General features: G+C 41.1%; 1 protein-coding gene across 1 annotated transcript; it reads right to left on the bottom strand.

Annotated features, from left to right (window-relative positions):
• Nucleotides 1–1,977: 1,977 nt before the first annotated feature.
• Nucleotides 1,978–8,095, bottom strand: LOC133755121 (zinc finger protein 260-like). The gene is made up of 3 exons (XM_062185397.1): nt 7,860–8,095; nt 7,522–7,614; nt 1,978–4,134 (listed from the first exon to the last, which is right to left on the bottom strand). The coding sequence occupies exons 1-3, from the start codon at nt 8,011–8,013 to the stop codon at nt 2,177–2,179; spliced, it is 2,205 nt and encodes a 734-aa protein (XP_062041381.1). The 5' UTR covers nt 8,014–8,095; the 3' UTR covers nt 1,978–2,176.
• Nucleotides 8,096–13,310: the final 5,215 nt, after the last annotated feature.

Below are 13,310 nucleotides of genomic sequence, written 5' to 3' on the forward strand. Positions count from 1 at the left end.
AAAAATGACAGAGGGAATTCTACTGATATTAGAGGGATGCAGTGAACCCACATGGATGGCATGGTGCCCACAGATCACGACTCCAACAGCTGAGAGCCTATGCACCAGAACTGGAAAGTGAGGTGAGACAAGACCACAGTAGCCTGAGCCACCGGCAAAAATGTGGCAGGAAACTAGAGGAAATGAGGCTTAAGTATCCAAGGGAAAGTGTGCCAGCCAAACTAGAGGAGAGAGAAAAAAAAGGGACAGTACAGACATGTTTCTCTCTCTCCAATCACCTCACAAAGACATGCAAGCTGATAGAGCAGGAGCCATTTTGGACATACATAACATCTGTGCCAGCTTGTGTCTGCATCAGGCAAGCAGCCAAGTGGAGACTCCTAACTCCTAACTCTGGATGGATGCAATGGCTGGAGCTGCCACAATCCAAAGCCAGGAGTCAGGAGCTTCTTCTGCATCTCCCACATGGGTGCAGGGCCATCTTCTACTGCTTTCCCAGGCTATAGCAGAGAGCTGGATCAGAAGAGGAGCAACCGGGACTAGAACCAGTGCCCACATGGTATGCCAGCATTTCAGGCCAGGGCTTTAACTTACTGTGCCACAGCGCTGGTCCCAACCTTTCTTCCTTATGGGAGTACCTATTGTATGGGATGTAATTTCCAGCAAATGGCTCTGTCACATGGTTATGTTGATTTTGGAAAAAGTCCTTCACATTCATTATATTCTTAAGTTCTATCCCTTGTTTGAACTACATGTGTTATGAGGTATTCCTTCTGACAAAAGGCTTTCCCACATTTATTACAAGATTTCCACCATGTAATAAATTCTCGATGTTATATTGTGTGATATTGGCATAGTTTTCCAACACTCATTCCATTCATATGGTTTCTCCCCCATGTGAATTCTGATGTTTTATGGGGTGTTACTTATGGATAAAGGCTTTTCCATATGCATTATATACAAAGTGTTTTCCCACATATGAATTAGATGATGTGCAATGAGGGCTGAACTATGGGAAAAAGCTTTCCAAGTCATTATGTCCAAAAGGTTTCTTTTCATGTGAATTTTCTGACGCATTCTGAGATGTGACTTATTGCCAAGGGCTTTTCTACAGTCATTGCATTCATGAAGTTTCTCTCCGATGTGAATTCTCTGGTGTGATATGAGCTATGATTTACAACATATGATTTATAAAGGCTTTTCCACACTCATTAGATTTATACGGTTTCTGCCCTGTGTGAATTCTGTTTTGATATAACTTATAGAAAAAGGCTTTTACACAGTCATTACATTTATAAGGTTATTTCCCTGTGTGAATCTTCTGATGCATTTGGAGTTGGAAGTTAAAATCAAGTTTTTCCACAGTCATTACATTCATGAAGTTTCAACACTGTGTGCATTCTCTGGTGCATTATGAGGTTTGACTTTTGTCCAAAGGCTTTTCCAGTCATTATATTCATAAGGTTTCTGCCCTGTGTGAATTCCCTGATGCATGATGAAGGTTGACTTATGGCTAAATGCTTTCCACAGTTATTACAATCATGAGTTTTCTACCCTATGTGAATTCTCTGCTGTGATATGAGTTTTGTCTTTTGTCAAAAGGCTTTTCCAAAGTCATTACATTCATGAGGTTTCCTCCCTGTGTGAATTCTCTGATGTTTCTAAAGGATTGACTTTTATCCAGAGGCTTTCCCTTGGTCATTACTTTCATGGGTTTTCTCCCCTGTGTGAATTCTCCAGTGTGATATGAGGTGTGACTTTCATACAAAGGCTTTTCCACAGTCATTACATTCATGAGGTTTCTGCTCTGTGTGATTTCGCTGATGTACCATGAGGCCTAACTTATGGCCAAAGGCTTTTCCACAATCATTATTTATGAGGTTTCTCCCCTGTGTGAATTCTCTAGTGTAATATGAGGTATGACTTGTGTCCAAAGGCTTTTCCACAGTCATTTCATTTATGAGGTTTCTGCCCTGTGTGAATTCTCTGGTGTATGATGAGGTGTGACTTGTGTCCAAAGGCTTTGCCAGTTATTACATTCATGAGATTTCTGCCCCATGTGAATTCTCTGGTGTACGATGAGGTGTGACTTTCGTCCAAATGCTTTTCCACAGTCATTACATTTATGAGGTTTCTCCCCTGTGTGAATTCACTGATGTTTCATGAGGTCTGACTTTCATCCAAAGGCCTTTCCATCGCCATTACATTCATGAGGTTTCTCCCTTTTGTGAATTTGCTGATGTACGATGAGGCCTGACTTTTGTCCAAATGCTTTTCCACAGTCATTACATTTATGAGGTTTCTGTCCTGTGTGAATTTGCTGGTGTCTGATGAGGTTTGACTTGTGTCCAAAGGCTTTTCCACAGTCATTACATTCATGAGGTTTCTCCCCTGTGTGAATTCGCTGGTGTATTATGAGGTCTGACTTTTGTCCAAATGCTTTTCCACAGTCATTACATTCATGAGGTTTCTCCCCTGTGTGAATTCGCTGGTGTATGATGAGGCCTGACTTTTGTCCAAAGGCTTTTCCACAGTCATTACATTCATTAGGTTTCTCCCCTGTGTGAATTCGCTGGTGTATGATGAGGCGTGACTTTTGTCCAAAGGCTTTTCCACAGTCATTACATTTATGAGGTTTCTCCCCTGTGTGAATTTGCTGATGGTTTATGAGGTGTGACTTTCGTCCAAAGGCTTTTCCACAGTCATTACATTCATGAGGTTTCTGCCCTGTGTGAATTCGCTGATGTTTCATGAGGTGTGACTTGCATCCAAAGGCTTTTCCACAGTCATTACATTCATGAAGTTTCTCCCCTGTGTGAATTCGCTGGTGTATGATGAGGTCTGACTTTTGTCCAAAGGCTTTTCCACAGTCATTACATTCATGAGGTTTCTCCCCTGTGTGAATTCGCTGGTGTATGATGAGGCCTGACTTTCGTCCAAAGGCTTTTCCACAGTCATTACATTCATGAGGTTTCTCCCCTGTGTGAATTCGCTGGTGTATGATGAGGCCTGACTTTTGTCCAAATGCTTTTCCACAGTCATTACATTTATGAGGTTTCTCCCCTGTGTGAATTTGCTGGTGTCTGATGAGGTTTGACTTGTGTCCAAAGGATTTTCCACAGTCATTACATTCATGAGGTTTCTCCCCTGTGTGAATTCGCTGGTGTATGATGAGGTGTGACTTTTGTCCAAAGGCTTTTCCACAGTCATTACATTCATGAGGTTTCTCCCCTGTGTGAATTCTCTGGTGTATGATGAGGGCTGACTTCCACAGAAAGCCTCTTCCACAATGAAGGCATTTATAAAGTTTCTCTCCTGTGTGAATTCGCTGATGGTTTATGAGGTATGACTTTTGTGTAAAGGCTTTTCCACAATCACTACATTCATGTGATTTCTCTCCTGTGTGAATTTGTTGACATTTCCTGAGGACTGACTTTTGTTCAAAGTCTTTTCCAGAGTCATTACATTCATAAGGTGAATTAATACTGAGTGATTTTCCACAAGGGTTACATGTGTAAAGTTTTTCCCTTGTATTTAGTCTGTGATTTATTGCAAGATGTGACTGGTGAATGACAGGTTCAACATACTTAATGTACTTATAAAATTTCTTTCTTGTGTGAGTTTGTTGATGCATTTTGAGGCTAGAATTTTCATGGATAGCTTTTTCTATTTGAGTTGTTTTTCCAAAAGTGACAGTTGATTTATTACAGTTTTCTGCCATATGAACCCTCTCAGATTTACAGAACATCTTTCTTGTGAAGACTTTTGCTTGTCCAGTGGGTCCAAATGGCTGCTTCATGATGTGAATATTGTCATACTGACTAAGAGGCTCATAGAAGTGAAGAGATTTTCCAGGTATCTTAGTGTTATCAAATTTCTCTCCAGCCTGTAGTTGATCAGGCCCACTGTGGGGATACACAGTGTGACATTTATTGCATTCCTCAGGCTTCAATCCTGAATAGATTCCCTTTTTAATAATCATTGTTGGAATATGGCTTGAATTTAAACTAAGGGTTTTTCTTAATTCAACTCTCTTGTGAGCTGATGTCTTGTTATTTTTCATAAAATCCTGATTCAGATTTTTGTCCTGACTTTCCAGGTTGATCTTAATCAGGTCATCCATTTTCATGACCACTGAAATGAGAAAAAAGCAATCATGTCATTGAATCACATGTTACTGTTTCTCCTGGCATACTCATGTAAAGAGAATGAAGTTACTTGTTATCCAAGTGGCATAAGATTTTCACAGAATCAGTATGAGGTACTTATTTGTGACCATTATATGGTTTTTCTCCTTAATACATTAATATACCATGAGGTTTCCCAATGTTCAAACCTGATCCTTTTTACTATGGGAATTTGTCAAGGATGGTAGAATGACATTTGTGCTATGATGAGTGGGATGCCTGCCCTGGCTACTCTGCTTTCAGTACAGATCTCTGCCTATGTAAACTGGAAGGAAGCAGATAATGTTTCATGTGCCTGGGAACCTGTGAGACACCAGGGAAGACTAGAGGAATTCTAGAGCTCTGGCTTTAGACTAGTTAGACTTAAGTGTTGCAGACATCTGGGAAGTGAGCTAATAGAGGGCCTCTTTCTCTCTCTTTCTTCTCTCACTATCACTCTGCCTTTCACAAAGATGAAATAATTATAAAATATTTTAAAGAATGGACAAATATTTAATAAAAATATTCACCCACTACCTAGCAACCATTTTTCCCCTGTCCTTTTTCTCCAGTTTATTTTTATAAAAATTGTGTGCTTTTTGATTCTCCAATATTTCAACCATAAACATGAAAAAGTTTTACTGATCATTTACTTGCAGGTGGAGAAGAGTGAAATGTGCCTGTATTTTAAGCAGGACAACATTTAAGGAGTATGATTTGGATCTAAGATTGTCTCATGTTCAGTCTTCCTAGGTAAACATCATTTGTGGGATTTTTCAAATGAAAAACTACTTTGTCTCTACTCTATGCCAGCTTCCCCAAATTCCTAAGGACACCCAACACCTTCAGCCTCTCAGAAATACAACAGGTAGAGAAAAGTCCCAATATACCACTTTAGTTAAACACTCCCAATCAGTTTGAAGAATTTGTTTCTGCAAACTGGGATGTGCTCATCTTCTTTGAAAAGTGTTTTCTAGCTCATTCTGAAATCATCAGTGTTGGTTACCTCCTCTCTATTCTTTCTGTAAACATTCCTGTGTGATAATTTGAATTTCTAGATGCTTTTAATCAGTTGCCTCCTATTTTCACTGAAAGCTTCATTTCCTATGCTTTTCTTATCTTTTTATTTGCTTATTTTTCAATGATACTGAAAAATAAGAGAGAAATCATACTTCAAACTCCACCCTTAACAAAATCTAAGCCACTCAACATAAACCCAGGAGGCTACTTGAGCTTGGGTCTCAAAAGCTCATTACTTTCTTGGTGAGTCTAGGATCACTTATTTTCATGTTTTATATAAGTTCATGCTTAGTTTATGATTTCTTTTCTTTCAAAGATTTACTTTATTTACTTGAAAGCTAGAATTATAGAAAGAGATAGACAGAGAGAAGCCTTCCATATGCTGATTCACTCCCCATATGGGCACAACAAACCAATGCTGGGCCAAGATGAAGTTAGGAGCCAGGAGTGTCTTTCCTGTCTCCCACATGGGTACAGGGGGCCAAGGACTTGGGCCAACCTCTTCTCTTTTCTCAGGTACATTAGCAGAGAGCTGGATTAGAAGAGGACCAGCTGGGACTTGAAATGGCACCCATATGCAATGCTAGTGCTGCAGGCTGGAGCTTTAACACACTGCACCACAGTGTCATTCCTAGCTTCATAATTTATGATGTCACAACACAGAGGCTTACTTATGACCATCTTTTTTTTTTTTTTTAAATATTTATTTATTTAATTGAAAGTCAGAGTTACAAGAGAGAGGAGAGGCAAAGAGAGAGTAAGCTCTTCCATCCAATGGTTCACTCCTCAATTGGCCACAGAGGCCAGAACTGTGCTGATCTGAAGCCAGGAGCCAGGAACTTCTTCTGGGTCTCCCTCAGGTGCAGGGGTGCAAGGACTTAGACCATCTTCTACTGCTTTCCCAGGCCATAGCCGAGAGCTGGTTTGGAAGTGGAGCAACTGTGTCTCAAACTGGTGCCCATATGGGATGTTGGTGCTTCAGCCTAGGGTTTTAATTCACTGCACCACAGCACCGACCACATGACCATCTTTTAGCATTTACTTATTTGCTTACTTGAGAGTCAGAGAGACTGAAACAGAGGTTTGCCAACTATAGGCTCACTCCTCAAATGTTTCCAACAGACTATAATTTTCTTATTTATTTGAGAGGCACAGAGGGAAAAAAAAAGAGTCTAAAAAAGAGAGTTCACACTTATTGATTCAGTCCTGAGCAAGTTCTATGCCTGGGCAAAATCATGAGAGGGAATTCAATCTGAGCAACGAGTTAGAAATAAGTTTCTGGGGGCTGGCGTTGTGGTAAAGCAGGTAAAGCCACCACCTGCAGTGTCAACATCACTTATGGGCACCAGTTTAAGTACTAGCTGCTCCACTTCTGATCCAGCACCCTGCTATGGCCTGGGAAAGCAGTAGAAAATTGCCCAAGTCCTTGGACCCCTGTACACATGTGGGAGACCTGGAAGAAGCTCCTGGCTCCTGGCTTCAGATCAGTACAGCTCCAGCCATGACAGCCAATTGGGAAGTGAACCAGTGGCTGGAAGACCTCTCTCTCTCTGTCTCTCCTTCTTCTCTCTCTCTGACTTTGAAATGAATAAATAAATCTTTAAAAAAAAAAAAAAGAACAGAAACAGGGCAGCACCGTGGCTCAATAGGCTAACCCTCTGCCTGTGACACTGGCACACCTGGTTCTAGTCCCAGTTGGGGCACCAGATTCTGTCCCGGTTGCCCCTCTTCCTGGCCAGCTCTCTGCTGTGGTCCGGGAGTACAGTGGAGGATAGCCCAAGTCCTTGGGCCCTACACCCGCATGGGAGACCAGGAGAAGGCTCCTGGCTTCAGATCAGCATGGTATGCCAGCCACAGTGTGCTGTGGCCATTGGAGGTGAACCAATGGTAAAGGAAGACCTTTCTCTCTGTCTCTCTCTCTCACTCTCCACTCTGCCTGTCAAAAAAAGAAAAAAAGACCAGAAATATTAAGATTAAAAAAATAAGTTTCTGTATGTTGCCTAACTAACAAGCACTGAAGGAACTAATAAGTGCATGAAGGAAAAGGTATAAAAGTATAGATAAGGACAAGTTAGAATTTGGGGAATGTATCAAACCTAAATAAAAGCCTTAGTAACATCAGGAAATGACTGGATTTTTTTTTTTTTTTAATCAAAGAACATCTTCACTAAGAACAAAATTTAGAAAAGATACTGGTATCTCTAAATGCCTGTGTCTGATCCACAAAACCAGCTGTCAGCAGGAGTAAGGCTTGAGAAAATTTCATGGAAAGACTACTAGTCAACATATACACACTTTCTGCTTTGGCCTCCCTGTCTCTTATGTGCAGACTGACCTGAAAGGCTCTGATTCAAGCATTTGTCCACCATCCATGGCTCTTCTCCTTGCTCCAACTTGAAGATTAAGTCAGGTTTGGTAATGCAGTGCCCTATTAATGGAAACAAAGTAAGACTTTGTAAAAATCACTATCTTGGGTTATTTGAAGGACTACAGCTTGGTTAAGGAGCTATGCAACAAATGTTCCAATTTGAATCTTTTGTTAGATGGTAGATATTCAGATTATTCATGGACTCAAATTCTAATCCTGTCCAATATTAAACATTATAAAGTGTTCCCTTGCTTGTCAAATAGCAAGAAAATGTTATCACTGGGAATGTGATGGGTGTCACTCACCCAAGGAGAAGAGGCTGCTGTAGGTCTCCAGCATCACATCTCTGTACAGGATTTTCTGAGCATTGTTCATGTTCTGCCATTCCTCCCAGGTAAAGTACACAGCCAGGTCTTCAAATGCTATCATCACCTGTAACATTACACTTCCAGTCAACATGTTAACTCTGTCACAAAACAAACACTGACAGTTGTGTATGAATATGAAGGAAAAAGGAAGGATATGGTTTTACATTAGACTTGTTGAGTGTTTAGAAAGCCACACAGAGCATTCAACAGAGTCAAACTCATTATCTACTGGTTGTGAGAAATGCCCAAGCTGGAGGGAAACAGGAGGTTCAAATCACAAAGGCCACATCTGTCAAGGGGAATTGCACAGCAGGCTAAAAGAGGGGCAATACTGACTACACTGCAAGGTGGAGGCGCTGGCCTATTTTTTAAGATTATTTATTTGAAAGGCAGACTTACAGAGATTGGGAGAGACAGGGAGACAAAAGGATACATCTTCTATCTACTGTTCATTTCCCAAATGCCCACAATGGCTGGGACTGGGCCAGGTCAAAGCCAGGAGCCTGGGACTCCGTGGGTCTCCCATATTGATGGAAGGGTCCAAATACTCAAGTCATTTTCACTGCTCTTTCAATCAGATTAGCAGGGAACTAGATTGGAAGTGGAGCAGCAAGGACTCAAATCCTTTGTTTACACGGGATGTCAGCATTGTTAGTGGAGGCTTAGCCTGCTGGATTACAATTCTGGTGACTATTGCAGGTTCTTAAACAAATCTCTAAGCATTTTTCTCAGTGAGTCACAAACGCAGATTGTACTGCAGACATTCCCAGGTTCTCTTTTTGGGCAAATAATTCCATTGCTTTCACTTTAATTATGTATAATGTTATTTCAAATGTTTATCATTTGAATGTTTTGGGCAGTTATTTCAATTGTTTATCAGTAGAATAATCATAGACAAGGGCAAAAGCTAATTTGTATTCTTTGTCTTACCTGTATTTTCTCTCTTACTTAAAAATATTTATTAGCTTGATAGAGCAAAATGTTGATGTACTGAGAGATAGAGAGCTTTGACACATTAATTCACTTCCTAGATAACCACACCAAACAGAGGTGGGGCAGGACTGAAGCCAGGATTGAGGAATGGAATCTAGGCCTCCTTCATTAGTGACATCACCATTGCTTCCCCAGGTCTGCATTATCTGGGAGCTAAAAACTAGAGCCGGCGTTGGAAATCAAACATAGACACTCTGAGGTGGCATCATAAACACTAAGCTAAATGTCTGCCCTGTCTTTTAATATATTTTTTTCTCTGACATATTGGAAATGATATGCATGGTGTTTTCCTGGAAATTATTTTCTGTTCATTCCCATTGCAGTTTCACTGATGATTTCTTGCCTTTTATTCTCAATGCTTCTACATACTTCTCCTTAACATTGCCCATTCAAGAGTCAGTATTGCAGACCGGCACTGTGGCTAAACAGGCTAATCCTCCACCTAGCGGTGCCAGCACACCGGGTTCTAGTCTCGGTCGGGGCACTGGATTCTGTCCCAGTTGCCCCTCTTCCAGGCCAGCTCTCTGCTGTGGCCCGGGAGTGCAGTGGAGGATGGCCCAAGTCCTTGGGCCCTGCACCCGCAAGGGAGACCAGGAGAAGCATCTGGCTCCTGGCTTTGGATCAGCATGTTGCACCGGCCACAGCGTGCTGGCCGCGGCGGCCATTGAAGGGTGAACCAACAGCAAAGGAAGACCTTTCTCTCTGTCTCTCTCTCTCTCTCACTATCCACTCTGCCTGCCAAATAAATAAATAAATAAATAAGCCTCCAGTAGATTCTTCACACATTCCTTATTCTATTCCAGAATCCAATTCAGCTTCTCAAAGGTATTAAGGACTCCATTACTCTAACAATTCAAAAACAAACTTAACTGATTTGTGTTTTAGCACTAGGTAACTCTTCCACTTGCGGAATGCTAAGTGTTTACTTCATAGGTAGCACTAAAACACTGCTCAGTACATCATCTACATTTAGACTGTTTCAGACAACACGACCCCAAAAATGTAGCATATTGTGCTTAGTTTCAACTCAATTCATGTAACAAATATATATTTTGCTATAGCAACAGAAAGACAAGAGACCAAACTGCATTATGATAGATGACAGTAATGATGCATAATTGTGCCAAATTCATCATTCATTTCTGTATATACCATGAGAACAAATTTTATGTTTATTTTTCTATTTTAAAATTTTTAAAGATTTATTTATTTATTTGAAAGTCAGAGTTACACAGAGAGAGGAGAGGCAGAGAGAGAGAGGTCTTCCATCTGCTGGTTCAGTCCCCAATTGGCTGCAATGGCTGGAACTGCACCAATCTGAAGCCAGGAACCAGGAGCTTCTTCTGTGCCTCCCACATGGGTTCAGGGGCCCAAGGACCTGGGCCATCTTCCACTGCTTTCCCAGGCCATAGTAGAGAGCTGGAGAAGAAGTGGAACAGCAGGGTCTCAAACCGGTGCCCATATGGGATGCCAATGCTTTAGACCAGGGCATTAACCCACTGAGCCACAGAGCCAGCCCCATATTTTCCATTTTAATTAACTAGTATACTGGGACCAGCACTGTGGCATAGCAGGTAAAGCCACTGCCTTCAGTGCTGGCATCCCATATTGGTGCCAGTTCAAGTCCCAGTGGCTTTCCTTCCAATCCAGCTCTCTACTATGGCCTGGGAAATCAGTAGAAGATGGCCTAAGTCCTTGGGCCCCTGAACCCATATGGGAGGCCCAGAAGAAGCTCTTCACTTCTAGCTCTGGATCAGTGCAACTCTGGCCATTGTGGCAAATTGGGGAGTGAACCAGCAGATTAAAGACTCTCTCTCTCTCTCCCTCTGCCTCTCTGTAACTCTGGCTTTCAAATAAATTAAAAAAAAATCTAAAAAGAAAATAAATAAATAAACTAGCATTAAACACCTAAAATAAGTACTGACAAACTGGGGGATAATTAAAAAAAAAAAAAAACACTTACAGGTGATATATTTATTTTCTTTCCTCTTAGAAACATGTGGAGGACCCAGAATCATACCTGGGAGAGAAGGTGAATGACAAGAGTTCAAAGAAAACTCTGGAGGCCAACGCTGTGGCATAATGGGTAAAGCTGCTGCCTGCAGTGCCAGCATTCCATATGGGTGCTGGTTTGAGTCCTGCCTGCTCAACGTACAATCTAGCTATCTGCTATGTCCTGAGAAAGCAGTGGAACATGGTCCAAGTCCTTGGGTCCCTACACCTTCATGGGAGACCCAGAAGCTCTTGGGTCTTGGCATTGGATCAGCTCAGCTCCAGCCTTTGCAGTAATTTGGAGGGTGAGCCAGCAGATAGAAGACTCTCTCTCTCTCTCTCTCTGCAACTCTTTCAATAAATAAATGAAATCTAAAAAAAAAAAAAAAAAAAAAAAAAAAACCTGTACTTTCCTTCTGCACTGAACAGTGGGAAAAAAAGAATATGATAGAATGCATAAATAACAATAAATACATTAACCAAGAAAATACCAGCTTTACTGTGGAGGAATAAACCTGTAAAAATGGAAATACATAGGAAAATGCACCCACCTATATTACGTGGCAGAGATTAAACAGAAGTTATCATTGGTTTAACGAAAGCATTATCTACAGATTTTTTAAAATAATAGTGTAAAAGTAAAAAGAAATGTTAAGAGTGTTCAAATAAATGATTATCAGAGATAAACATTATGTTGTTATTAAAGGTTACACTAAATAAAGTTAACAAATACACATAATGTATATTTAATGCAGTGCACTTTACCAGTAATGATTCTAAATAGAACTTTTCCCTTCACAAATCCCTAGATTGGGGCTGGCAATGTGGCCTAGTGGGTTAAGCTGCTGCCTGCAAACAGCATCCCATATAGGCACTAGTTTGATTGCCAGCTGCTCCACTTCTGATCCAGCTTTCTGCTATGGCCTGGGAAAGCAGTAGAAGATGGCCCAAGTCCTTTGGCCACTGTACCCATGTGGGAGCTCCTAGATCCTGGCTTTGGATTGGCACAACTCTGCCATTGCAGCAAACTGGGGAGTGAACCATTAGATGGAAGATCGATCTCTCTCTCTTTCTCTCTCTCTCTCTGCATCACCCTCTCTCTGTGTGTAACTCTTTAAAAAAAAATAAATCTTTTAAAAAAAGACCCTGAGAAAAAATATTTGCAAACTATACTACAGATAAAGGGTTGATAACCAGAATCTACAAAGAAATCAAGAAAATCCACAACAACAAAACAAACAACCCACTTAAGAGATGGGCCAAGGACCTCAAGAGACATTTTTTGAAAGAGGAAATCCAAATGGCCAACAGACACATGAAAAAATGTTCAAGATCACTAGCAATCAGAGAAATGCAAATCAAAACCACAATGAGGTTTCACCTCACCCAGGTGAAAATGGCTCACATTCAGAAATCTACCAACAACAGATGCTGGAGAAGATGTGGGGAAAAAGGGACACTAACCCACTGTTGGTGGGAATGCAAACTAGTTAAGCCACTATGGAAGTCTGTCTGGAGATTCCTCAGAAACCTGAACATAACCCTACCATACAACCCAGCCATTCCACTCCTTGGAATTTACCCAAAGGAACTTAATTTGGCTAATGAAAAAAGCCATCTGCACATTAATGTTTCTTGCAGCTCAATTCACAATAGCTAAGACCTGGAACCAACCCAAATGCCCATCAACAGTTGGCTGGATAAAGAAATTATGGGACATGTATGCCATAGAATACTATACAGCAGTAAGAAACAATGAAACCCGGTCATTTGCAACAAGATAGAGGAATCTGGAAAACATCATGCTGAGTGAATTAAGCCAGTCCCAAAGAGACAAATTTCATTTGTTTTCCCTGAGCACCAAAGGGGAAACCTCTTGAAGTGAAATGGACACTATAAAAAACAATGACCTGATCAGCTCTTGTCCTGACTCTAGATGTACAATGTAATACTTAATGCTTTTTAGTATTTGTTGTTCTTGTCATTGTTGTTCTAGTACTAGTGGTTGAACTCTGTAATTAACACACAATTATTCTTAGGTGTTTAAATTTTAACTGAAAAGTGATCCCTGTTAAATTTCAGAGTGGAAAAAGAGAGGGAGGAGATGTACAATTGGGGACATACGCAATCGGACTTGCCCCAAATGGCGGAGTTAGAAATGTGCCAGGGGATTCCAATACAATCCCATCAAGGTGGCATGTACCAATGCCATCTCACTAGTGCAAGTGATCAATTTCAGTTCTCAATTGATGGCTCTGATAGGTCGAAGAGTCAAAGGGATCACACAAACAAGACAAGTGTCTGCTAATACTAACCGATAGAATCAAAAAGGGAAAAAACGGGCCGGCGCCGTGGCTCAACAGGCTAATCCTCCGCCTTGCGGCGCCGGCACACCGGATTCTA

Source organism: Lepus europaeus, unplaced genomic scaffold (genome assembly GCF_033115175.1).
Source record: "Lepus europaeus isolate LE1 unplaced genomic scaffold, mLepTim1.pri SCAFFOLD_3_1, whole genome shotgun sequence".
NCBI lineage: Eukaryota > Metazoa > Chordata > Mammalia > Lagomorpha > Leporidae > Lepus > Lepus europaeus.